General features: G+C 44.3%; 2 protein-coding genes across 4 annotated transcripts in view; both read right to left on the reverse strand.

Moving 5' to 3' along the window:
* The window catches only part of PPP1R36 (protein phosphatase 1 regulatory subunit 36), a 31,838-nt gene extending 17,895 nt beyond the window's left edge, over nt 1–13,943 (reverse strand). The window contains exons 1-5 of the mRNA XM_029951673.1: nt 13,608–13,943; nt 12,505–12,569; nt 1,340–1,426; nt 476–573; nt 310–376 (exon numbers count right to left, since the gene is read on the reverse strand). Of these exons, the coding sequence (XP_029807533.1) occupies nt 310–376; nt 476–573; nt 1,340–1,426; nt 12,505–12,569; nt 13,608–13,925 (635 nt within the window). The 5' untranslated portion in view covers nt 13,926–13,943. The remainder of the gene's footprint in view (nt 1–309; nt 377–475; nt 574–1,339; nt 1,427–12,504; nt 12,570–13,607) is intronic.
* Nucleotides 13,944–19,122: 5,179 nt separating this feature from the next.
* The window catches only part of LOC115300927 (heat shock-related 70 kDa protein 2), a 38,344-nt gene continuing 32,567 nt past the window's right edge, over nt 19,123–24,899 (reverse strand). For all 3 annotated transcript variants that reach the window (XM_029950526.1, XM_029950523.1, XM_029950524.1), the window contains one exon: nt 19,123–21,531. In XM_029950526.1, the coding sequence (XP_029806386.1) occupies nt 19,608–21,530 (1,923 nt within the window). In that variant the 5' untranslated portion in view covers nt 21,531 and the 3' untranslated portion in view covers nt 19,123–19,607. The remainder of the gene's footprint in view (nt 21,532–24,899) is intronic.

The following is a 24,899-nucleotide window of genomic DNA, read 5'->3' on the forward strand; positions in this document are numbered from 1 at the left end:
TAGTACTTGCTGAGGCTCCAAACATGGAGAAAACGGGTCTTCGGTAAACGAGTACCCCCTCTATTATGTACACAGAATGCAGTCTCGGGGGGACGCTGACAGCATGCTCTCCACTCTCCGCGCCCTGGGCTTTATTTTGGGCTGCCGCGACTTCTGGCTTCCTCTCTTTGGTCTCAGTCTGAGGGGATGGCTTACATAGAGCCAGTCCCATGCCCTTTCTCCAAAACCCAGATTTGTTCATCATTTACCGGGTGGAATTACTTCAAATTAAGGATAAAAGATCTAAAATGTCTCATGAGCATGACATACCTCATAAACGTTGCGAAAGAACAGATCCGCTGCATCTCAGTATCTTGTAGTAAAAACAAAGCAACAACTAAAAGAAGCGAAGACGGACAATTGAAAGAGGGACAAAGGGCTGCCTCCGAGGTTCACCCCCGATACAATATGTGAAGATGACGAACCAGTTACTCACATTTAACGTCATGCAGTGTCACATTGCCCTGCTGACCTCGCTTCTCTAAGGCTTTAGGTGACTTATCGTCCCTTGAAGCATATTTTTTATCTGTCAACCTGTTTTGGAATAGAACAGTCTCTAGAAGTGACCTGAATAGTTTTAATTGTATGAATTGGTCCTGAGATGCATGGAGCTTTTACTATAAAGTAAGGAGAGCCTAAATGTCAAAACCCAAAAATGGGTTTTGTTTAATGTAGGAGAACTTTGGAATGCATTTTCTCAAACATCTTACTTACCATGATAGGGGTAGGAGGGATGCACACTACCTGATATAAAATGTAAATGCCAATTCCATCCAAAACAGATCATTTAGAACATTTATTAAGATAATTCATTTATGGTGAAGCTACAATTTCCAGATTTTTAAAAAAAGTATAGGGGTGCCTGGGTAGCTCCGTCAGTTGAGTGTCCGACTCTTGGTGTCAGCCCAGGTCATGATCCCAGGGTCCTGGGATCAGGCCCCATGTCAGGCTCCACACTGAGCATGCAGCCTGGCTGAGACTCTCTCCCCCCCTCCCTCTGCCTCTCCCCTGCGTACCCCACCTCCACACTCTTTCTCTCTCTAAAATAAAGTAAAAAAATTTTTTTAAAGTATAAAATGTTGAAAATTTGCTAAGAGCCAAATTATCTCAGGGATACATCTACAGGTGCCATAATAACTCCTCCCACAATTGTGAAAGCGCCCATGTGCTTTCCTTAACAGGTAACGACATTTCAACCTCAGATAATGGGAATGATATTTTCTTAGAGTTTGTAAACACTTGAGACATTCTGCCGAGGGGCGCCAGCGGCAGCACGGCCACAGCTGGGAAGGGAAGGTACCTGTCTGAAGCTGGACCATCAATTTCAGCAAAGTGTACTGCTTTGCCTCTCCTTCCTTTTTCCTTGGGTTCTACTGCAGGTGTAAAACTGTAATAGAAATGAGAAAATTAGGAACCTAACCTTTCCCTGGGGTTAGACTGATCCTATCATGACAGTAACCCATGGAATCTCAGGACTGGCATATGTTATGAGTGAGACGGGAAGAGAATCTGAGGCACAGCAATACTCAATTCATGTACTTACTTACATATGGAACAGCCATCTAGAGAAAAGGATTAACATTTCAGACTTTAGATTCAGCCTCTACCTATCAGCAGCCTCCAGAATACCATTGGACACGAAACACTTCCTTCTGAAGATGTTGTAGTAACTTTACAAGAAACAGAAAGCTTGTGATAAGTTTCAAGAGATGTTTTTATTTATTGAGCACTTGTTGTATACCAAGGGCTCTTAGGCACAATCTTATTCAATCCTCACAGTAACTCTATGAGGAAAACATTACTATTCTAGCCATTTTTCCACATGAAAGAAACTGAAGCTCAGAAAGAGATACGTAGCTTGACCAAGATCACTCAGCATGTGTCAGAGGGAGGGCGGGGGCCAGCCTCTCAAGCCGCAGAGCCATGTGCCTTCCTACCTGGCGATCCAGCCTCCCGAGCAGCATCTCAGGTGTTCCCACTGGGGACTCTTGCAAGGGCCTTGACTATCTCTTGGAAGGTGTCAGGACCCTTTCTTAACTGAGGATGCCTTAAATTCTATCGCCGCACAAACATTTACTAAGCAGTAATGGGGCTAAGTAACAAGGGGCCATGACTGAGCAACAAACATATACCATGAGGCCACACTCTGCGTCACTCATTGCACAGATATTGAAAATGAAATGGTGCCTGTTAGAGTCAGTGCACAGATTCTGAGGAATATCAGCAAATGCTGAATAGAAAAACCCAGAAAAACATTTCTTTAAAAATTTTTGAGAGAGTGAGCATGAGTAAGGGCGGGGCAGAGAGAGAGGGAGACAGAGAATCTGAAGCAGGCTCCAGGCTCTAAGCTGTCAGCACAGAGCCCAAGGCGGGCTCGAACTCACCAACTCTGAGATCATGACCTGAGCCAAAGTTGGCCTGCTTAACTGACTAGCCACCCAGGCACCCCCACCGCCCCGGGAAAAATGTTTTGTAGACCAGCACGATGTGGTTCCTGCCTTTTAGAGAGTGCATTTTCTCTGAGAATTGTGGGGTCTACCCAATACATTGATTTGGAAGCACACTGTGGATTATGATTTTTATTTTTCCACCTGAAACAATGCCATGATGATAACATAACCCTAACCTAACCTCTGCCCACAGTTTCTTGTCTTTCTGCTAGGCTTACGTGTAGGTGAAGTAATAGAAGCACATTTCCCCAGACTTTACTCATTCTCTGAAGATGAATATCAATCAGGTATACTCTCTTTCTCTCCTCGTCGACACAGCACTTTTGTGGGGTTTTTAAGAGGTGTTTTTGTTTTGTTTTGTTTTGACACAAAAGTTTTAAAACAACTTCATTTGAAAATTTTCTGGGATTGATGTTACTCACAGAGTAATTATTTTAGAGAAATACCTCCCCATGGGAATAGTAAAGTTAATTAGTTTGATTCTTTCTTCCTGGAGTTTCTGCCAACCTCCTAGCAGTGTTCAGGTTATAGAATAGCTTAGCTTCTAAAAGCATATACATCATGTCCCCACAGGGAATGATTGTTTGCATTTTTCAAGGTTTTTTTTAAACATAATTGGCAGTAGGGGTGTCTGGGTGGCTCAGTTGATTAAGTATCCAACTCTTGGTTTTGGCTTAGGTCATGATCTCATGGGTTCATGAGTTCAAGCCCCACATCAGCCTCTGCGCTGGCAGCATGGAGTCTGCTTGTGCTTCTGTCTCTCCCTCTGTCTCGGACCCTCCCCCACTTACGCTGTGTCTCTCTCAAAATAAATAAACTTAAAAAAAGATAATTGGTACCATGTTGATCAGTGGATGATTTCTAAGGCTTTTATTGTTTCTAGTGCTCCTCTTATTCCTGGTCTCCAAGGATTGGGTGTTTACTAGGGAAGGTATACTGAAATACTGAGGGGGTGGATGGGAAAAAAAAGAAATGGAAGAGTATGAAATATTGATGGTGGTGATCAAGAGATCTATCTTCTACTCTGTATACTTTTGTATTGAGTTTTTAAATAAGAATATATTGACTGATTACCTGCATAACTAAGAAAAAGTTGATAGAGACACATATAAAGAACTATATGGTGGATATGTTATATTGACAGACCATTTACATAGCCTTCAACAAAATAAATCCCCCAAAGACCCATTTTCTATTGGCTCTTTGAAGCCATTTCTCCTTGCTAGATGCCTTGTGCTATTAGTGCCTCCTTCTTTCATATAACCATCCTAAACAAGGACACAAGTTGTTTTCACATTTTTCCTTGGATCATCACATGGTTTTAGCCACTTACAAGCCACTGGCTGTGAACCTTCCTGCCCCAGTCTAAGGAAGTTACAGGTCATCGGCCCTCTCAGAGTTTCTCTTCTCTAGAAGACAAATACACCCAATACAACTGCTGTCTCCTGCCCTTTTCTCAGTCCTATCCCTATAATTCAAAGTGTCCTACCCTATTTGCCTTGGATGATTTGAAATGAGAGCACCTAAAATAAGATACTAAGTGCCTGTCCTTAGCCAACAGCCTGACATGTACTGCTAAAACTCTAGTATTTATTCTCTGACTCTGGACATGCCTTCCCTGCCCCACACTTGTCTGAGAGGCTTTTCACTTGACTGAAGTCATTCTCTACCTCGACTAGCGGGAAGGAGTTCACTCTGCTGAGGGCTCAGCCGTAGCTCTATAGGCAGCCTACGCCCACAGTGCATTTGAAATCACTAGGAAATGTCACTAGTAATAACTAAAAGTTGTGTCCTTTGAATTGTAGCTCTGATTGGCTGCCAAACGGCAGTCAGAGCTAGTTCTGTGCCCTCCTGAGGTCTCCATGGTCTCCCCCTTGAGCTGGCAACCCAGTTAGAATCTGGTCCTTTCTCAGACCACATTTTGTTACTTTCCTAATATTGCAACATAATCATGTCATTTCCCTTTGTCCTGAAATAAGTGAGAAAAAAAAGTCATATTTCCCCCTAGAACCCACCACTAAAATGCAAAGGGGTGGACCACTCTTGGCTTCCACACAAATCAGAGCTCCCCTTGGGTTGTGAGTTGGTTATGAGACTCTCCTCTCAGGACATGATGAAAGATGAGGGAAGTTCAGAGCTTCTGGAAGTACGGTTTCCTCAGCTGTATGTCCTCAGGAGTCAATGACCTTGGCAAAGATTCATGCAAGCAGGCTGCTGGGTTTTGCCCAGTTCTGAGAAGAAGGGGTAGGACTGCTGACACTGTGTCAGGGAGAAGCCTGCCTCATGGTCCAACCCAGAGGCAGCCTGTGAAGAAAGGTATTCCCTCTTTAACAAATAAGAAATGGGCATGCATGCTGATGAGCTATGCAACACCCTCATATACTCCTCACAAGGCATCATGATTTCATTTTATAGACAAGGGGACTGATACTTAGCAAGGCTAAGTAACGTGACAAATGACAATCACCTAGTAAGTGGGAGAGCTAGGATTTGAACCCAAGTCTTCCTGCAAACCACTCTTCGAGGTCTCCTCCTTAACTGCCTATTAAGAAATAATGACTGGGGCGCCTGGGTGGCTCACTCAGTTGAGCATCTTACTCTTGATTTCATCTCAAGTCATGATTCCAGCGTCATGGGATTGAGCTCTGGATCAGGCTCCACACTGAGCATGGAGCCTGCTTAAGATTTCCCTCTCTCTTCCCCTATCATCCCCGCCCCTGCTCGCACATGTTCTCTCTCTCTTTCAAAAAAAGAAAAAAATAATAATGACCATCATTTCACTACCAATTACTGTGTGTCCATTTCTTGTATGAAGCTTATGGATATCTTGTTTTATTCTGATACAGTTATCCTTCTCAGGGTATTGTCAGTGACATACAGACCAGGTCTTCTCTCAAGGATAAGATTTCTGATGCCACAGGAGGAAGTTAAACTTTCACTCTTTACAGTGACATGATTCTTAATATGGAAAACCCAAAAGATTCCACCAAAAAACTGCTAGAACTGATCCATGAATTCAGCAAAGTCTCAAATTGGTTGCATTCCTATATACCAATAATGAAGCAACAGAAAGAGAAATCAAGGAATCAACCCCATTTATAATTGCACCAAAACCCATAAAATACTTAGGAATAAACCTAACCAAAGAGGTGAAAAATCTATACACTGAAATCTATGGGGAAAAAAACCAAAAAGGACTGAAAGCTTATGAAAGAAACTGAAGACAACACAAAAAAAGGAAAAATATTCCATGTTACTGGATTGGAAGAACAAATGTTGTTAAAATGTCAATATTACCCAAAGCAATCTACATATTCAATGCAATACCTATCAAAATAACATCAGCATTCTTCACAGAGCTAGAATAAACAATCCTAAAATTTGTATGGAACCAGAAAAGACCCCAAATAGCCAAACCAATCCTGAGAAGAAAACCAAAGCTGGAGGCATCACAATCCCAGACTTCAATCTGAATCAGAAAGCTATATTCATCAAGACAGTATGGTACTGGCACAAAAACAGACACTCAGATCACTGGAACAGAAGAGAGAACCCAGAAATGGACTCACAAACATATGGCCAACTCATCTTTGACAAAGCAGGAAAGAATATGCAATGGAATAGACAGTTCCTAGAGTAAATGGTGCTGGGAAAACTTGACAGTGATATGCAGAAAAATGAACCTTGACTACTTACTTACACAATACACAAAAATACACTCAAAATGGATGAAAGACCTAAACATAAGGCAGGAAGCCATCAAAATCCTTGAGGAGAAAGCAAGCAAAAACCTCTTTGACCTTGGCCACAGCAACTTCTTACTCAACACATCTCTGGAGGCAAGGGAAACAAAAGCAAAAACCAACTTTTGGGACCTCGTCAAAATAAAAAGCTTCCGCAAAGTAAAGGAAACAATCAGCAAAACTAAAAGGCAACTGATGGAACGGGAGAAGACATTAGCAAATGACATCAGATAAAAAGTTATTATCCAAAATCTATAAAGAACTTATCAAACTCAACACCCAAAAACAGATAATCTAGTGAAGAAATGGGCAAAAGACATGAATAGACATTTCTCCAAAGAAGACATCCATATGGCTAACAGACACATGAGAAGATGCTCACCATCACTCATCATCAGGGAAATACACATCAAAACCACAATGAGATACCACCTCACACAAGTCAGAATGGTTAACATTAACAACTCAGGCAACAACAGATGTTGGCGAGGATGCAGAGAAAGAGGATCCCTTTTGCACTGTTGGTGGGAATGCAACCAGGTGCAGCCACTCTAGAAAGCAGTATGGAGGTTCCTCAAAAAGTTAAAAGTAGAACTACCTTATGACCCAGGAATTGCACTACTAGGCATTTACCCAGAGAATACAGGTGTGCTGTTTTTAAGGGGCACAAGTACCCCAATGCTTATAGCAGCACTACTGACAACAGCCAAAGTATGGGAAGAGCCCAAATGTTCATTGACAGATAAATGGATAAAGAAGATGTGGTACACACACACACACACACACACACACACACACACAATGGAGTACTACTCAGCAATCCAAAAGAAGGAAATCTTGCCATTTGCAACTGCATGGATGGAACTAGAGGGTATTAAGATAAGTGAAATTAGTCAGAGAAAGAGAAATAACACATGACTTCACTCATATGAAGAATTTAAGATACAAAACAGATGATCATAAGGAAAGGAAAGCAAAAATAATATAAAAACAGGGAGGGGCACAAAACATAAGAGACTCTTAAATATAGAGAATAAAGAGGGTTACTGGAGGGGTTTTGTTTGGGGGGATGGGCTAAATGGGTCAGGGGCATTAAGGAAGAGACTCTTTGGGATGAACACTGAGTGTTATACATAGGGGATGAATCACTGGAATCTGTCCCTGAAATCACTGTTGCACTATATGCTAACTAACTTGGATGAAATTTAAAGATGTTAATTAATTAAAACAAAAGATTTCCAATGCCACTCATTCAGGAAAGATGCCAAGAACTGCAAGGTTGGGAAGAGGAAAGAAATCATCTTTGCTGAACTTGAGAATATCTCCAAGTCTGCGAACTCCTATTTGCTAGTAGGTGTAGTCTTCCTGTGAAAGAAGACTAAAATCCCAGAAGGGTTTCCCAGGGTCTGAAATTGATGGGATAAAAACTGAATGTCCCATGGGGCACCTGGGTGGCTCAGTCAGTTGAGTATCCGACTTCCGCTCAGGTCATGATTTCATGGTTTGTGGGTTTGAGCCCCGCATCGGGCTCTGTGCTGACAGCTTAGAGCCTGGAGCCTGCTTCAGATTCTGTACATCCCTCTCTCTCTGACCCTCCCCTGCTCGCACTGTCTCTGTCTCATAAAACAAACAAACAAAACTGAATGCACCTGAGATCAAGCTGTTACTTTGCAAAGCAAATTATCTGGATTCATAGAATTCATTCATTCATTTCTTCCTCATTGCTGGCTGTTCTTCCTTAGTCTCCTTCTAAAATCTCCTTTTCCTGGACATGTTCCCTAAATGAAAGTGTTCTCAGGGCTCTGTCTGGTTACTCTTCTCCCTTCCTCTGAGTAATTTTATCTATTCTACTAACATCAATAACATACAATTATATATTTAAGGTTCCGCTCTTTCTGCAGACTTATAAAATGACACATCTGCCTATTGGACACCTTCACTTAGGCATCCTATAGACACCTCCATCCTATAGACATCTCAGCAAGTGGGCACCACCACCCATCAGTTGGTCAAGTTGGAAAACAGTGTCATCCTTGATTTCTCATCAGCTGTCGCTCTCACAGCCATTAATCACTTAATCCTCCAATACATCTCAAATCTGTCTACTTCCCTCTCTTCCCATTGTCACTTTCTTAGTTTTAGCCATCATTATCTGTCAACAGAATTTCTGCAACTGCTTAACTGATCTCCTGCCTCCAGTCTGGTTTCCCTCCAAATTAGTTTCCACTCTGCAGCCAGAGTCATTCTTCTAAGACATAGTTCCAATCAGTTTACGTCTCTGTTTAAAACCTTTCCATGGCTCCTCGGTGCCTTCTGAATGAAGCTCAAATTCTTCAGCATAGCATGGTAGACCTTTCATAATTTTCCACTCACACCTGCCTAGAACTCTATACGCAGCCTCCTGAACCACCTACAGTCTCAGGACTGGGCCTTTGCACAAGCTGGGCCTTCTGCCGAGAAGACGCTCTCCCCCAACCAAATCTCCCTTTACCTTGCCAACTCCTATTCCCCTTCAGGTCTTGGCTTTGACTTAGATATCACCTCTGCTGGGAAGCCTTCCCTGTCTCCTCTGGACTTCAGGAAATGGCCCCATTTGGGTACTGGGTCGGCGTACTTGGGTGAATGCGGTTTTCCTCAGCCCTGGCCCCAGCCCAGTGGTGGCAGTGGTGACAGCCACTGAATGGACCCTATGGAGAGCAGCAATCTCAGGGGAAAGAGTTAGGGTCATAGCACTGCTATCAAAAGATCCTTCTTCCAACAGAAGCCTAGAAGGGTCTAGTTTATTTTTAGTAAGAAGTGCAGCACACCCACCCCGCCTCCACCCCCTGGAACCGCCCAAGTCCTCCTGTCTGTGTCTCCTCCTCCGCCATACTCACCATACTCGGTGGGAAGGTGCTCCTATCTTTTCCGAGCTCTTCTGTACTCTTGACATTCCCTGCTCCTTCTCTTCTGTTCCATCTCTTCCTTTTCCCAAAACCAACAAACCTGAGATTTTTCTACCTTTAAAACAACACCAACAAAACTCCCCTTCCATTAGGACTGGATCCTCTACTATCTCGTTTTCCCCCTTCCATTAGGACTGGATCCTCTACTATCTCGTTTTCCTTCTTCACAGGTAAACTTACTGATAAGAGTACACTGTTTTTGCTAGGCTTTTGAATTTATCTCAGATGCTCTCCTCAAACTACTGTTAACGATTTCCACCTTACTGACCTCCTGAAACTGCTTCTCACCTAGGCCCCCAGCAATCCTTACTTGTTAAATCCAAAGGCTTGTCTTTAGTATTTGCCCAACCCTGAGCTCTCTCTAGCATCTGACATTGCTGACACTCCACACAACATCCCCTTTCTTAGAAAAACTTCTCATGCTTTCAAAGTTCTAAGTGTCACAGGGTTTTTTCCCAGACCCTTCTAATTATTCTCCCTCTTTGGCTAGCTCCTTTTTCTCTGCCTGTCTGTTGTTCCTGGGAGCCATGTAAATATACCTACCAAAACACGTACATTTGATTAAAAGATATATCAAACCAATTACTATGTATGGAAATTATCTGGATTCTGATTGGCATAAACTTAAAAAAACCACTGGACAGGGCACCTGGGTGGCTCGGTCAGTTAAGTATGTGACTCTTGGCTTCAGTTCAGGTCATGATCTCATGGTTTGTGAGTTCGAGTTTGAGCTGTGAGTTGAGTTTGTCAGCACAGAGCCTGCTTGGGATTCTTGCTGTCTCTCTCTCTCTGACCCTCCCCCACTCACACTCTGTCTCTCTCTCTCTCAAAAATAAATATATGTTAAAAAAAATTTTAAATAATCAGGAGGTGGAGTAGATGGGGTATGGATGATATGAAGTTGATCTTAATTTGGTGACTGTTGATGCCACATCATGGGAATATTAGAGTTCATTATACCATTCTCCTACTTTTGTGTATCCCTGAAATCTTCCAATATAAAAAGTTTTTTGGGGGGGTGCCTGGGTGGCTCAGTTGGTTGAGAGTCAGACTTCAGCTCAGGTCATGACCTTGCAGCTCATGAGTCTGAGCCCCATATTGGGCTCTGTGCTGACAGCTTGGAGCCTCGAGCCTGTTTCAGGTTATGTGTCTCCATCTCTCTCTTGTGCTCTGTCCCTTTCTCTCTCAAAAATAAACATTAAAAAAAAGTTTAAAAAAATTTTAGTGCTTATTTATGTATTTTGAGAGAGAGAGAACAAGAGAGCACAAGCAGGGAAGGGGCACAGAGATCAAGAGAGGGAGAGAAGATCCCTAGCAGGCTCCGCACTGTCAGCACAGAGCACGACATGGGGCTCAAATCCATGAACCATGAGATCACAACCTGAGACAAAATCAACAATCAGATGCTTAACCAACTGAGCCACCCAGGCACCTCTCTTCTAATACAAAAAGCTTTAAATGTTTACATTTACTTTAAAAACGTTAATAATGCTATAAGAAAAAAACTAGCAAAATCAGATGTGCAAATATTTTAGACCCTGGAATAACCAGTCACATAGAAAATTAGTTTGAAATATACTGCAAATTAATTTCATTTACCAAAAAATGTCAGTAAGTAAAAAGTATGGTCCAACCTTCAATAAAAAGGGGCTTGAGATGGCCTTTAAATATGCATGAAGATTGAGGAAAGAACATGTTGGCACTTAAAATTTATACCCACATTTTCTGGTGTTGTAACATGTATCTAACTTGTATTTTGATTTCCATTAATATCTTGGTGGTCTAATCCCAAAGCTCTTTCTGTCTTTCTCCCTGTCTATCTCATACACACTGAGTGTGATATTTCAGGAGCTAGACAACAGAAGTTTGTGACACATCTGCAAACAAAAACCAGAAATCACCACTTTGGAAATGACAAACGACTCAGCAATACCAAAATACATATTCTATAAAATATAAACTTTTGATTTTTTAGATTATTGTTTGACATTAAATGTCATTTTATTTATGATGTAATTATAAATCACATCTGCTTAGCCTTTCCTGACCTCCAGCCCCATTTGTCCAACAGCCTAAGAGACATATGCGTGTGAACAAGTCATAATAACCTCAGACACATCACAAGTTTTGTCTATTATTCTGTATCCAGGAGAAGGGTGATCCCAGCCACCCAATCACCCAAGACAGACACTGGGAGTCGGCGAAGCACCTCCCCTCCCTCTCCCTTCACATCCTATCCATCCTATCCCAAATCCTGTCGGTTCCACCTCGTGTACTTCTTAGTCCTGTACCCTTCTGTCTATTCCTCCTACAAGGTTTCGTATGTGTGCAGCTCCCACAGCGAGCTTTTAAACTGGTCCCCTGCCTCTGGCCTTCCTTTACTTGAATCTAGTTGGTTTACTGAAATATTCAATAAACATTTGGTGGGGGCCCACTCGGTGAAGTTCTCTAGACAGCTCCTTCAAGGGACACAAAGATGAGTAAGACAGTTCCTGCCACTGGGGGGCCTGCCTTCTAAAGGAGGGAGACACTGTCCATGGTGGGAAGGGCTCTGGCATTAGACAAACTGGTCTGAAACGTCAGTTGTGCTACTTACTGACTGTAAGACTTTGGTTCAATTGCTCAGTCTCCCTGAACTTGTTTCTTCATCTCTAAAATGGAGATATTAATGCTCACTTTCCATGGCTGTTTAAGAATTAGAAAACATGCAAATGCCTGCCACATGAAAGGTACACAGCACTGCAGATGGTGCCTAGTATTGTTAGTTTAGTTACGAACTTAATAGTGTCATTATTTTCTCAACGAAGTTTAAAATCAGTTTTTTCTAATTTAATAATTTTACCTTGTAGAATTGACTGTCTATTGTGCTGCAAGTACAATACAATCCCATTAATGTAAAATTGTATTTCTAGAACTCAAAGAGACAATTTTATAAAGCAGTTAAGAATACGTGCTCTGAGCGGAAGAGACCTAGATTTCAATCACCTTAGTCACCTGTGAGCTGTGTGATTTGGCCAAGTTACTTAGTTTTCCTCCAACTCCTTAATCCTTTGACTTCAGTTTCTTCATCTGTAAAACTGGATGAACATGCTTTTTCAAAGGGTTGGCAAACTGATTAGCACAGTGTCTGGTACATAGGAAGCAGGTGATAAATGTTATCAGAAAATGATATCTGGACGGCTGCTCACCAGAATGGTTTTCTCTAGATGGTTGGATTTCAGCAATTATTTACTTTGCTCAATATATTCTTCTGTATTGCTTGAATTTTTTTACACCTGGCACATGCAATTTTTATAAAAGCTATAATAAGGTTTTAATAAAATTTACCTTCTGAATTCAAGATTTCTGGTTTCATCATTCCAGTACCACATCCCCAATCGTAATCCCAACTGCTGTAAAATGAAATGATTGCAGCAAATGTAACTCAAGATTCAATTTACAATAGGCATGTCATAATGAGCTTTTAACAATTCCCACTAGCAGCTCTTTCTTCAATAAAGATGTAGAATCTCCAAGTGGACGTAGAATCTCCAAGTGTTGTGGGTTTTTGTTGTTGTTTGTTTTAAACTTAAAACCAGGATTTTTCCGTAGCAACGAGGGGAGAGAGAAATGAGGGAAAGAGGAGGAAAGGAAGGGAAGGAAGGAAACCACGTATCCTGCACTACTATCTCGAGGCTCATCATAGCAATGTGCCGATGCACTGGGGCTCAGACCACAATAAACTGATGCCCAGCGCGGCCTCAGCAGAGAGGAGTAAAGACCCTCCGAACAGGGGCATCTGCTCTAACCGACCCCGCCCAGAGGAAGCGGGCAAGGAACCAGCTTACTTTTTTTTAAATTAATGTTTTATTTATTTTTGATACAGAGAGAGAGAGAGAGAGAGAGACAGAGACAGAGCATGAGGGGGGGAGGGGCAGAGAGAGAAGGAGACACAGAATCTGAAGCAAGCTCTAGGCTCTGAGCTGTCAGCACAGCCCGACGCGGGGCTCGAACCCACGAACGTGAGATCTGACCTGAGCCGAAGTCGGAGGCTTAACCGACTGAGCCACCCGGGCGCCCCCCAGCTTACCCTTTTAGCAGTGGCAGCTACCAACCCACCAGGCTTTCCTTTCCGCGGATCGCACCGCGAGCAGGCCAGCTTCCTGAGGAGGAAGGCTTTTTATTTTGCAACCAACAAATTAGAGGTGATGAGGTGGAACTTTCACAAACAGCTAAACATCCCGGTGAGGAGCCAGAGTTCAGTTCTGCCCTTGGGCCGAGTACAACTCCGTAGTTTGGGTTTCGTAGGCAAAAATGCCCACATCTCTGAGTGCCGCGCGGCCGGGGCTGAGGGGGTGGGGAGAGCGCCCCGGGAGCCGCGGGCCGGGAAGCGGTGGCAGGGCCGGCCCTGCCTCTGCCTCGGGGGTGGGGGCGACCAAGGCTGCGCTTACCTCCGGCAAGTAAGTCCCCCGTCTTTCTATCCGCCTCTTCCGGGAATAAAACTCCGGCGCCGACGCCTGATGCGTGGCCTCTCCCGACCAACCTCTCAGGGCCACCCAGGCAACCGCTCGCCAGCGCGGGACTACCACGCCCGGAGGGCGGAGGGCGGAGGCGGGCGGGGCCATGTTTCCGCTGCCCGGGCGGCCGGGCGGAGGCGCCCCGGGGCCTCGAGGCTGCGCCCGCGGTGCGGGAGGCGCCTCCGCCCGGCCCGGCTCTCGCGGGGCTCCGTTTACTTTCGGACTACCTTTGATGGGGCGGCTTGTTTGCATATTCGTGCCGGAGCTGCCCAGGGGTTATTTCCGCAGGGGTCGATTCTTCCCGGCCTTCCAACAGTGAAGTAAACCCTTCGTAGTTGGAATCCTTCGTAATTAGAATTCCAAGACCCGTCCCATAGGGAACATCCCTTTGTCCCGAACATTAATAGCACTAAATTTCAAATCCAAGTTGGGATTAAGTCCATGGGGGCGTGGGGAAGATTCTGGGAAGGATGCGTGGAAATAAGGTTTCTTGGTTCTGCTGCATAACTAGATGGGTCTATCCAGGGCAAGGCAACTCTGAACCGCTGTCCGAAGATACCCGTATCAGGCGTTAGGAGGATGTTTAAGGAGTAATGGTGTATAAAGCACCCGCCTTCCGTACTCAAAATTAGTGTTGCACGAAGAAAAGAAACTTGCTTTGTGTGAATGAGTATTCAATTACATTTTTACATGTCCGCTTTTCACTTTTCAAATCATGTGTCTCCTAATTCCTTCTTTCAACTGAGTAGGTATGCAGACTTCGGATTTTTTTTTTCCCACTCCAACACTGATGTAAGCAATGCTAGACCACTACGTCATTAAAAATGCCTAATATATTCTGCCTTGGTTTTGTCCCCGTAGCCTAATAAGGTTAAGAGATCCTCAGTAAATAGTTGGTGACCATACTCCCGTAAATTTAAAAAACAGGGCAGTAGTCATCCCACTGCTTCCCCTTACCTCACCCTCCCAGTCTCACCACTTGATAACTCACAACCACTGGTTACAGTGGTATAAAACTGTCTAGATTCATGTTCCACTCCAGTCCACTGCTGTTCAGATTCTATGGAAACCACCTATCCCCTGGCAATGGGGCTTTGAGGCTCTGGCCTCAGGACTGGCCTATTACATACATGAATGACTCACTTGAAATAGGCGTAAGAATAGCCCAGTCACCAAGAGTTTTTCACCTAACAATGTATATAGCTTAGGGTGGGGAGGACAGGGAGAAAGTAGGAGCTGAAGCTCCACAGAGGTCTGAGAAACACCAAGGACTCTGGGTAGAATCCATTCACCTCACAACCATTATCAGGAAGACCACACTTCAGTCAACCTCTTCAGTTTATGCTAGTGAATGAAGAAATGCAAACAAAACCAAAGACCTTTTATACTTCACCACAGATTAACTTCAAGCTGTCTAATGTACAAAACTAAGGTAAAAAGTAAAAGTTGAGAACTCTAATGATATTCATAAAAATAACATGACAAAAATTTTTCCCTTTAAAACAATTCATGATGTTCTAAAGTAGGGACAAAGGTACTATTCTAAATATATTTAACAGTTTCAAGTGTCCTGTGAGGGAAAGATTTTTGTTTTGTTTGCCTAATGAAACTTCTCAAGGTCCTATAACTAAAAGCATATAAGATAGAATGAAATTGCTGATTTCAGATTTTAGGCCCAATATATTAACTGAATATAATGTATGCTTATATATGAAAAAGTCAGACTGGAGAGATTTTCAGAGTATTATCATTCTACCTTTAAAAACGAACATGTAAGGGGTACCTGGATGGCCCAGTCAGTTGAGCATCTGACTTTTGATTTCAGCCCAGGTCTTGATCCTAGGGTGGTGGGATCGAGCCTGCTTTGGGATCTGCACTGAGGATGGAGCCTGCTTAACATATTCTCTTCCTCTGCCCCCCTCCCTTCCTCTCTCTAAGAAAAAAAAAAAAGAGAGAGAGAGTTTTTGGGGCACCTGGGTAGCTCTTATAACTTCAGCTCAGGTCATGATCTCACAGTTTGTGAGTGATCTCACAGCTTAGAGCCTGGAGACTGCTTCAGATTCTCTGTCTCCCTCTCCCTTTCTGCACTTCCCCTACATGTGCGCCGGTGCTCGCTCTCTCTCTCTCAAACATTAAATAAATAAAAACTGACATGTAAGAAAATAGCAATAGTATATGAATATCAACTCCATTTTAGGTTGCATTTCCTCAAACTTCAGTTCACAAACAACCTAAACTGAAAGGAAAGAGCCTATGGCTTCTTAATTTGTTCTAAGGGAAAGACATTTCAGCATTAAGCATCACTCTATTATATCTCAGAAGTGCATATACCCTAAAGTATTCCAAGAGCTATCTCAAGAATAAATACTGGGCTCTTTTTCTAAGATTCAGAATTTAAAAAATTTTTTTAAATGTTTTTTTATTTATTTTTGAGAGACAGAGAGAGACAGCGTGAGCAGGGGAGGGTCAGAGAGGGAGGGAGACACAGAATATGAGCTGTCAGCACAGAGCCTGATGCGGGGCTCAAACCCACAAACTGTGAGATCATGCCCTGAGCCGAAGCCGGACACTTAAACCGACTGAGCCACCCAGGTGCCCTTAAGATCCATAATTTTAAAGGAATATATCAACTTTTCTGTATCTAATTTTAATGCTGAAGGATAATCCTTCAAAAGTTACCTCATTTCTATTTAAACATTATACTATTGAATATTCCTGTTCCTTAACCTAAACATATATATTGCCTTAGCAACTGTCTTGTGATGTATGAATTTGAGATTCTTTAAAACTTTAATTCCAGTGTTTAAAAGCAAGGGGAACATGCCTCCCAGCACAACTTTTATAAATTACATTCAATTCATAGGATAAATTCTCAGTAAGTCTCCCTGACATTTTGTACAGGTGATACATTAAATATCCTATTATGCATGCTAAGTTTAAAGATGTGAACACCTAAATTAATACCTCCTCATGCGGGTGCCTGAGTAGCTCGGTTGGTTAAGCGTCCAACTCTTGATTGCAGCTTCGGTTCTGATCTTGGGGTTCTGATCTCGTGGTGGGTTGTGGGATCCAGCCTCTTCTCAAGCTTTGTGCTGAGCATGGAGCCTACTTGCCATTCTCTCTCTCTCTATCTCTCTCTCTGCCCCTCCACCCCCCTCAAAAATTAACTTAAAAACAAATCTCCTCATGAATCATTAAATACCGTAAACATCAAACTAATGTAATAAAAATTTAGAGTAAACTTGTTTTGAAATTTTATGCTCAATACTGTAAATAACCTGCTAGGTCTTATTTTGACAGGTATTTAGACTTATTGCCATAAAACAGGAACAACTATATTAGACATACTCAGGTAAGAATTTACGTGCCCATTTGAGAAATGTTCTTTTTTAATCCCTTAGCATTCTGTATGCACTTCGTTAGCCATAGTCATGACTAGTCCCTAGTGTAACACTACTTTCAAGTTCAAGTGATGCTAATTATTCCTTAAGCTGTAATTTAGCCTCATCCTAACATCAAGTACTTTTTCCACTGTCATTTGACTATGGCCGATCTAACATCTGCTAAGTTGTTCCCAGGAGTTATCCAATTACCAGTTTCAAATGACCCATGGAAACACTGAATGGCTACTTTGGTGCCTTTATTTTTGCAATATTCAGATCTAGATAAATTTGAGAAGACAAAATTAAAAACACTCAAGAAGGCTAGGAGTTTTACAAATTACTTTTCAGAAAAACAGAAAATGCAGTAACTGCATCCTGAGATTTGTGCTATAGCAAGTTACCAGAGGCCACGCCATAGGATAGTCAAAGAGACTACCACTGGCCATTTTTTCCTGATACTTTAGAAACAAAATCTCTTCTAAAGAAAGGTCTAAAATGAAATATACAATTACCAAATTGCACTTTTGCACTTAAAGATTCCATTATGTTTTGAAGTTAGAGCAAGGGATAAACGCTTTCAACAAATAAAGGACTAATAAAAGGTTAATAGAATGAGCATTGGTAAAAATTCATGTTAAACATCACTCTAATGCTAGTAATCATTGATTCTGTTAGTATTAAGGCAGTTTGTCAAATATTTATGTGATGGGCTCTGTAGTTAAACACTCTTAATGTCTCCTTGCCGAAAACTTTTCCAACATGGTATTAGCATCAAAACACCTGAGTTATCATCAGCTTTTCTGAGTGTAAAGAACAATTACCTTAAACTTTTTTAAGTTTATTTTGAAACAATTTCAATATTGCCTTTTTATCTCACTTCCACCCACTCAAATGACTTTGCTTAAAAAATAAAAACTTAATATACATTCGAGTCAGCTCTTATAGGTGAGGGTTATTACAAAGCTCAACATTTAATTTGTGCTGTCATTTTTATATTTTAAAAAATGAACCTCTGAATGATAAAGTCCATTACTAAAAATGTAGTTTCTATAATTCACTGTTATCTTATGAACATGGAGCAAGTCTACATCACTTGAAAAGAGATATCGAATGTGTCTATATGTGAAAACATTAGGTTCGCTGCATTTTCCAATCAGCTTTACCGAATTTCTCCCAAGTTCCCCTTAAAGAGAATAAGTCAGAGCAGAGCAGAAGTGTCATTCCACTAAAAACTGCAAATATGAACCCCCTTCTCCTAGGGATGTGGATTTTAAAGCTTAAGCCTAGGACAGTGGATCCCAAAGGGTTACAATAATCTTATCTGTCATAATCTCAAATCAAATATATAAGAGAATGGGTAAGTTGTGTATTAAAAAAAAACACAAGGATATCTTGCACTTTTGTTTCTTAGAAATCTATTCTAGTGATTTAAGGCAGCTTTTGCAAAAGCATCAGGATTCTCAAATCAGAAAAAAAATGTATCATTATCTCCTTCTAATCCCCCAAGTCGTGGTTAACTATTGAAAACACAGCCTTATGGAATTCGCCATAAGATCAGAAGTTAAGCTGTTTCACTAGATAGCTGACGTTAAAACAAGTTTGACTACACTGGACTCTTTAATATTAAGTGGCTTTGAAGTTTGCTTTCCTGGCTTTTGTTATGGGCACCTGCATGCACAAGAAGTACTTGTTCCATACTATGTCAGGCTGTTATTGTAAGAGGACAACCCCTGCCCCATTGTTTGTTTAGAGAAAGAATCATTTTATACTTAACCCCAGGATACAGTTTGTATTTTCCTGGAATATTCAGGTGGATTTTCACTTGAACATTTAAGCCAAGCCTAAGGAGTCCGGGTATATTGGCCAACCTGTCTGGTTTCTTTATTAAAAGGAGGGGGAAAGTTTACCCAGATTTTCTCCCCTTATATTACTGGTAATTCAAAGCATGAATCTCATCTGAGAATTAGATAAGACTGAGGTAGATACATTTCACCTCATACTAATCTCCTAAAGACCAACATGGGTAAAACTGTAAGAAGGAAAAAGTGAAAACTCCAAGACAGTACTTTTGAGATCAATTTCAGCTTTACTTTAAATTTGTATTTATGCATTTGTTTGCAAAAAGTATGCCTGTCCTTAACGTTACTAAACGTTCATTTTAATCTTAAAGTAGTACCTAAAATAAACAATTCAAGCTTCTGCATATTGTATTGTTACCGAGCTCCCGCAGAACTTGTGTTCAAACTTTAGGTTTCCCATCGCAAATAAATCTCCATGCACAAACTAAGCTACTCAAAAATGCTCAAATCAGCAAACATCCAAAATGCATTAAAGAGAAACCTCAAATAATGGTTTTAAAAATCAAACTGTAGAACAAACCTTTTATAATTAAACTAAGTTGTTGCACTCTTCCTTTCATATTGCATACACCGGCTAAAGACTTCCAACAACTGATCTCAGACTTGGCACAAAGGCATTTCAAGGGGGGGGGGGGGAAGAAAAAAAAAAAGAGAGAAAGGAAAAAGAGGTTTACGCAGACTCGAGTGCAAGCTTAGTCCACTTCCTCGATGGTCGGTCCCCCGGAGGCTCCAGAACCGCCACCACCGCCGCCGCCGCCGCCGCCGCCGCCTTGGTAAAGTTTGCTGATGATGGGGTTGCACACTCTTTCCAGCTCTTTCTGCTTGTGTTCATACTCATCTTTCTCTGCCATCTGGTTTCGGTCGAGCCAGTTGATCACCTCCTGACACTTGTCGAGGATCTTGTTTTTGTCCTGCTCGCTAATCTTGCCCTTCAGTTTCTCGTCTTCCACTGTCTGCTTGATGTTGTAGGTATAGGACTCCACCGCGTTTTTGGCGGCGACCCGGTCACGATTGGCCTCATCTTCCGACTTGTACCGCTCCGCTTCCTGCACCATCCGGTCAATGTCGTCCTTGCTCAGACGACCCTTGTCGTTGGTAATGGTGATTTTGTTTTCTTTACCAGTGCTCTTGTCTGCCGCGGTGACGTTGAGGATGCCGTTGGCGTCGATGTCGAAGGTTACCTCGATCTGGGGGACCCCGCGGGGCGCGGGGGGTATCCCGGTCAGGTCGAACTTGCCCAGCAGGTTATTGTCCTTGGTCATGGCCCGTTCGCCCTCGTACACCTGCACCAGCACGCTGCTTTGGTTGTCAGAGTAGGTGGTGAAGGTCTGCGTCTGCTTGGTAGGGATCGTGGTGTTCCTCTTGATAAGTGGGGTCATGACGCCGCCAGCTGTCTCAATGCCCAGCGACAACGGGGTCACGTCGAGCAGCAGCAGGTCCTGCACGTTCTCTGACTTGTCCCCGATGAGAATGGCGGCTTGCACCGCGGCTCCGTAGGCCACCGCCTCGTCGGGGTTGATGCTCTTGTTCAGCTCCTTGCCGTTGAAGAAATCCTGCAGCAGCTTCTGGATCTTGGGGATGCGGGTGGAGCCGCCCACCAGCACAATCTCCTGGATCTGGCCTTTGTCTAGCTTGGCGTCACGCAGCGCCTTCTCCACCGGCTCCAGGGTTCCGCGGAACAGGTCAGCGTTAAGCTCCTCGAAGCGGGCGCGGGTGATGGACGTGTAGAAGTCCACGCCCTCGTACAGCGAGTCGATCTCAATGCTGGCCTGCGTGGACGAGCTCAAGGTGCGCTTGGCGCGCTCGCAAGCGGTGCGCAGTCGCCGCACAGCGCGCTTGTTGGGCGCAATGTCCTTCTTGTGCTTGCGCTTGAACTCCTCCGCCAGGTGGCTCACCATGCGGTTGTCGAAGTCCTCGCCGCCCAGGTGGGTGTCTCCGGCCGTGGACTTCACTTCGAAGATGCCATCCTCGATGGTCAGGATGGACACGTCGAAGGTGCCGCCGCCCAGGTCAAAGATAAGCACATTTTTCTCGCCGCCGGCGCAGCCCTTCTTGTCCAGGCCGTAAGCAATGGCCGCCGCGGTCGGCTCGTTAATGATGCGCAGCACGTTGAGGCCCGTGATGGTGCCCGCGTCCTTAGTGGCCTGGCGCTGCGAGTCATTGAAATAGGCCGGTACCGTGATGACCGCGCTCTGCACCTTGCCCCCCAGGTAGGCTTCGGCGATCTCCTTCATCTTAGTGAGGACCATGGAGGAGATCTCCTCCGGAAAGAAGGTCTTGATCTCTCCCTTGTACTCCACCTGCACTTTGGGCTTTCCTCCCTCGCTCACCACCCTAAACGGCCAGTGTTTCATGTCCGACTGCACCGTGGCGTCCTCGAACTTCCGTCCGATCAGCCTCTTGGCGTCGAAGATGGTGTTGGTGGGGTTCATGGCCACCTGGTTCTTGGCGGCGTCGCCGATAAGGCGCTCGGTGTCGGTGAAGGCCACGTAGCTCGGGGTGGTGCGGTTGCCCTGGTCGTTGGCGATGATCTCCACCTTGCCATGTTGGAAGACCCCCACGCACGAGTAGGTGGTGCCCAGGTCGATGCCGATAGCCGGGCCGCGGGCAGACATCCTGATTGAAAGACAGGCAGGCGACGTTAGGCGACAACACCTAGGACGGAAAACTTGCGGCGTCAACTAACGGTCGCCTCGCACTAGACGCTGCGAGCGCAAGTACAATCTCCCGCTCCCCCGTCTCGGCTCCCTGCTCTTATAGCCGCCTCCCTGCCGCCTTCTGGAAACTCCTGGAGCCAATCCGCTCCCAGGACCGCCCGCCACAGGCTTGCCTAGGTCGGAGTGACCCGCCCGTAGCCCAACAGATTTCTAGTTGGGAGAGGGGCGGGACCCCGGCCGGCGCTCAGAGGCGGGGGACGGCCGTTATGCAAATGAAGCCCCCCACCCGTCTCCCCAGCTGCCTCCAGCCGCCCTTCCACGCGCACAGCCCCCAGCTTGGGGGCGTTATGCTCGCGCTCCCCTCCCCGGCCAGGTGTAGGCGCTTTAGTAAGTTCTTTGCCTTCCCTAAGGCGGGATTCGTCAACGTCCACTGGGTTGGCAGGGCACGTAACCAATGAGCAGCGCGGACTCCCAAGTGGGTTGGGAAGGGAAAGCTGGGGCGTGGCGCAGGGAGGAGAGGCGGAAGCGGAGTTCCGAGGGTGGAAGCACCTGAGCGCGCTTCGCTCAGTTTCTTTGACCTTAAATGCATTTCAAAGCCGAATATCCCAACCAGCCTAACGCATGGGGTAGGGGCAATTACTTCTGAGTTGGTTGTTCTGAGGAACTAGGTCCAGAGCCGGCTTCCCGCCCCCCCTCCTGTGCCCTTCAAACGGAAGGGACTGGGAGTTGGCGTGGCCTGGGCGTGAGCTCGGCTTCCTTTGGCGGGGACAAAAAGACATGACTTTGAAGTTCCTGAGTCGGGACGTCGGCCTCCTGGAATTTTACTTCGCGTGCTTCGCAGCGTCTCTGTGGGTGTGAGCGCTCGATATAAACCGCCCGGCGAGGGGAGACAGCAGTAGCCCGGGGGTGAGCCCTGGCAGGCCGACGATTTTTCCTGTGCCGCGCGCGAGCGGCCTGCATAATTGGAGATCTGGGAGCGGCTGCGAGTCGTCCTCCCGGGGCTTAAATTTTCTCCACCTCACCGCCCCTCCCCCATTTTTCTTGATTGTTCTGCCCGGTTAAAGCTCCCTGACTTCGTCTCCCCGTTCTCTAATGCTTTTCTTATTTTCCGTTTCAAGTGCTTTATTAGCCGCTTTGAGTTCTTCACTGGCAAAATTTGTAAATTAATCAGAGCCTGCACGTTGAAGCACCATTAAGTAACTTAGGCTGACATCCCACAAGATTCTCATCCGCAACATGAGCTCACGCGCTGATGTTTATGACCGAGCTCAACTGAAATTGTTTTCTTTAACTATGTTGAAGTTACATTAGCGACATAAACCCTCAGAGTAGGTAGATGAAAAGGAGCGTAATTCATTCTATGATGTTTAAAGAGGAGTATGAGAATAGGTCTGGAAATACTGTCCGGCACCAGCTGATAAGAGGTAGAAGCAGACCCCTATATTCGGACTCTCGAAGGAAAACCGTAACAAAATTGCTGTAACAAAAGCAGCGAGAACACTTGACATTGTGGCGGGGAAGCTGGAGACATTCAACGAGTTTTAACGGTGCCTATTACGTGAGAGGAGAAAGACAAATGAAATGGTCGGTTTTTATGAGGTTACGACTCTAATACAAAGAAAAACGTAATTTGAGAGAAGTGCTATGGGAACACAAAGCAGGGGGACATCCGAACAGGGCAGGGTGTGTTGGTGAGGGCTTCCTGGAAGTCATGGCCCCCCTGAGCCAGGCGCTCAAGTTTGCCAGCAAAGAGAGGAGGAAGGGCATTCTTAACATGCGTTGTGGCATGGGCAGAGAGGAGAGCAGTGTGTGCTGAGCCAAATACAAGTTCTGGACAGATTAGTGTGACTATAAGGGGAGGGACACAAGCACCAAATAGTCTCTTCGGGTGGACAGGATACATTTAAGAGCTTTACCTGTCAAGATTTTTTCCCCTAGGCTATGCAAAGCGGGGAGGAGGGAGGGGGGGAGGGGGTTGTCCAGGTTTCGAAGGACACTAGTTCCGCATAGCCCCTCCAAGACCTGGGTGAGGCCATGCCCGGAGAGACGTCTTTGTCTAAGAAAACACACACAGCTATCTGTGACCAAAACGTAATGTTGACAGAATCCTGTAAAATCAATGAATATTCCTTTCTTTTATCTAGTTGTGTATGTCATTTCCAATTTTAAAAAACACATTTGCTGTTTGTGAATCTCTTTGGTTACATAGGACCCTGGTTTTAACCACAGTTCCCATCTCCTTTTCTTTTTTTTAAATTTAATTTAATTTAATTTAATTTTTTAATAGTTTATTGTCAAATTGGTTTCCATATAACACCCAGTGCTTCTCCCCACAAGTGCCCCCCACCATGACCATCACCCCCTCCCTCCCCCTCCCCCTTCAGTCCATGATTCGTTTTCAGTATTCAGTAGTCTCCCTTGATCTGTGTCCCTCACTCTCCCCGCTCTCTTTCCCCCTTCCTCTCCCCATGGTCCCCTGCCAGGTCTCTCCTGTTAGACCTATGAATGCAAACATCAATCCTTCAATCCTTCTCTGCCTGACTTATTTTGCTTAGCATGACACCCTCAAGGTCCATCCACTTTGCTACAAATGGCCATATTTCATTTTTCCTCATTGCCATGTAATACTCCATTGTATATATATACCACATCTTCTTGATCCACTCATCAGGTGATGGACATTTAGGCTCTTTCCATGATTTGGCTATTGCAGAAAGGGCTGCTATGAACCTTGGGGTACATGTGCTCCTATGCATCAGCATGCCTGTATCCCTTGGGTAAATCCCTAGCAGTGCTATTGCTGGGTCATAAGGGAGTTCTATCGATAGTTTTTTGAGGAACCTCCACACTATTTTCCAGAGCGGCTGCACCAGTTTACATTCCCACCAACAGTGTAGGAAAGTGCCCGTCTCTCCACACCCTCGCCAGCATCTGTAGTCTCTTGATCCCATCTCCTTTTCTACGAAAGAAGTGGATTTGGGCTAGGAAACCTTTTAAAGAAAATATTAGGGAAACAAAGATAAAATCAAAGAGTTTCTATTAGAGTTGTCTTTAGTTGTGAGTACAAACCTCTTGATTTTATTCTTGGAAATGTTTGCCTTTTATGAAGTTAAAAGAGGGGAGGGGAATTAGGGGGCTGGAAAACAATACAAATTCTTTGTAGAACTGATGATACAGCGTGATTTAGAGACAGGGTCCCAGCTACAACTGTGAAAGCAGAAAGAACAGTCAGAAACTAACTCATCTTATCTCTTGTATTCAGACAGCTCTCATACTCTTATTTCAAGCAAAGCAAGGTTGCAAAAAAATAAGCATGCTAGTTCTTAC

Source organism: Suricata suricatta, chromosome 9 (assembly GCF_006229205.1).
Source record: "Suricata suricatta isolate VVHF042 chromosome 9, meerkat_22Aug2017_6uvM2_HiC, whole genome shotgun sequence".
NCBI lineage: Eukaryota > Metazoa > Chordata > Mammalia > Carnivora > Herpestidae > Suricata > Suricata suricatta.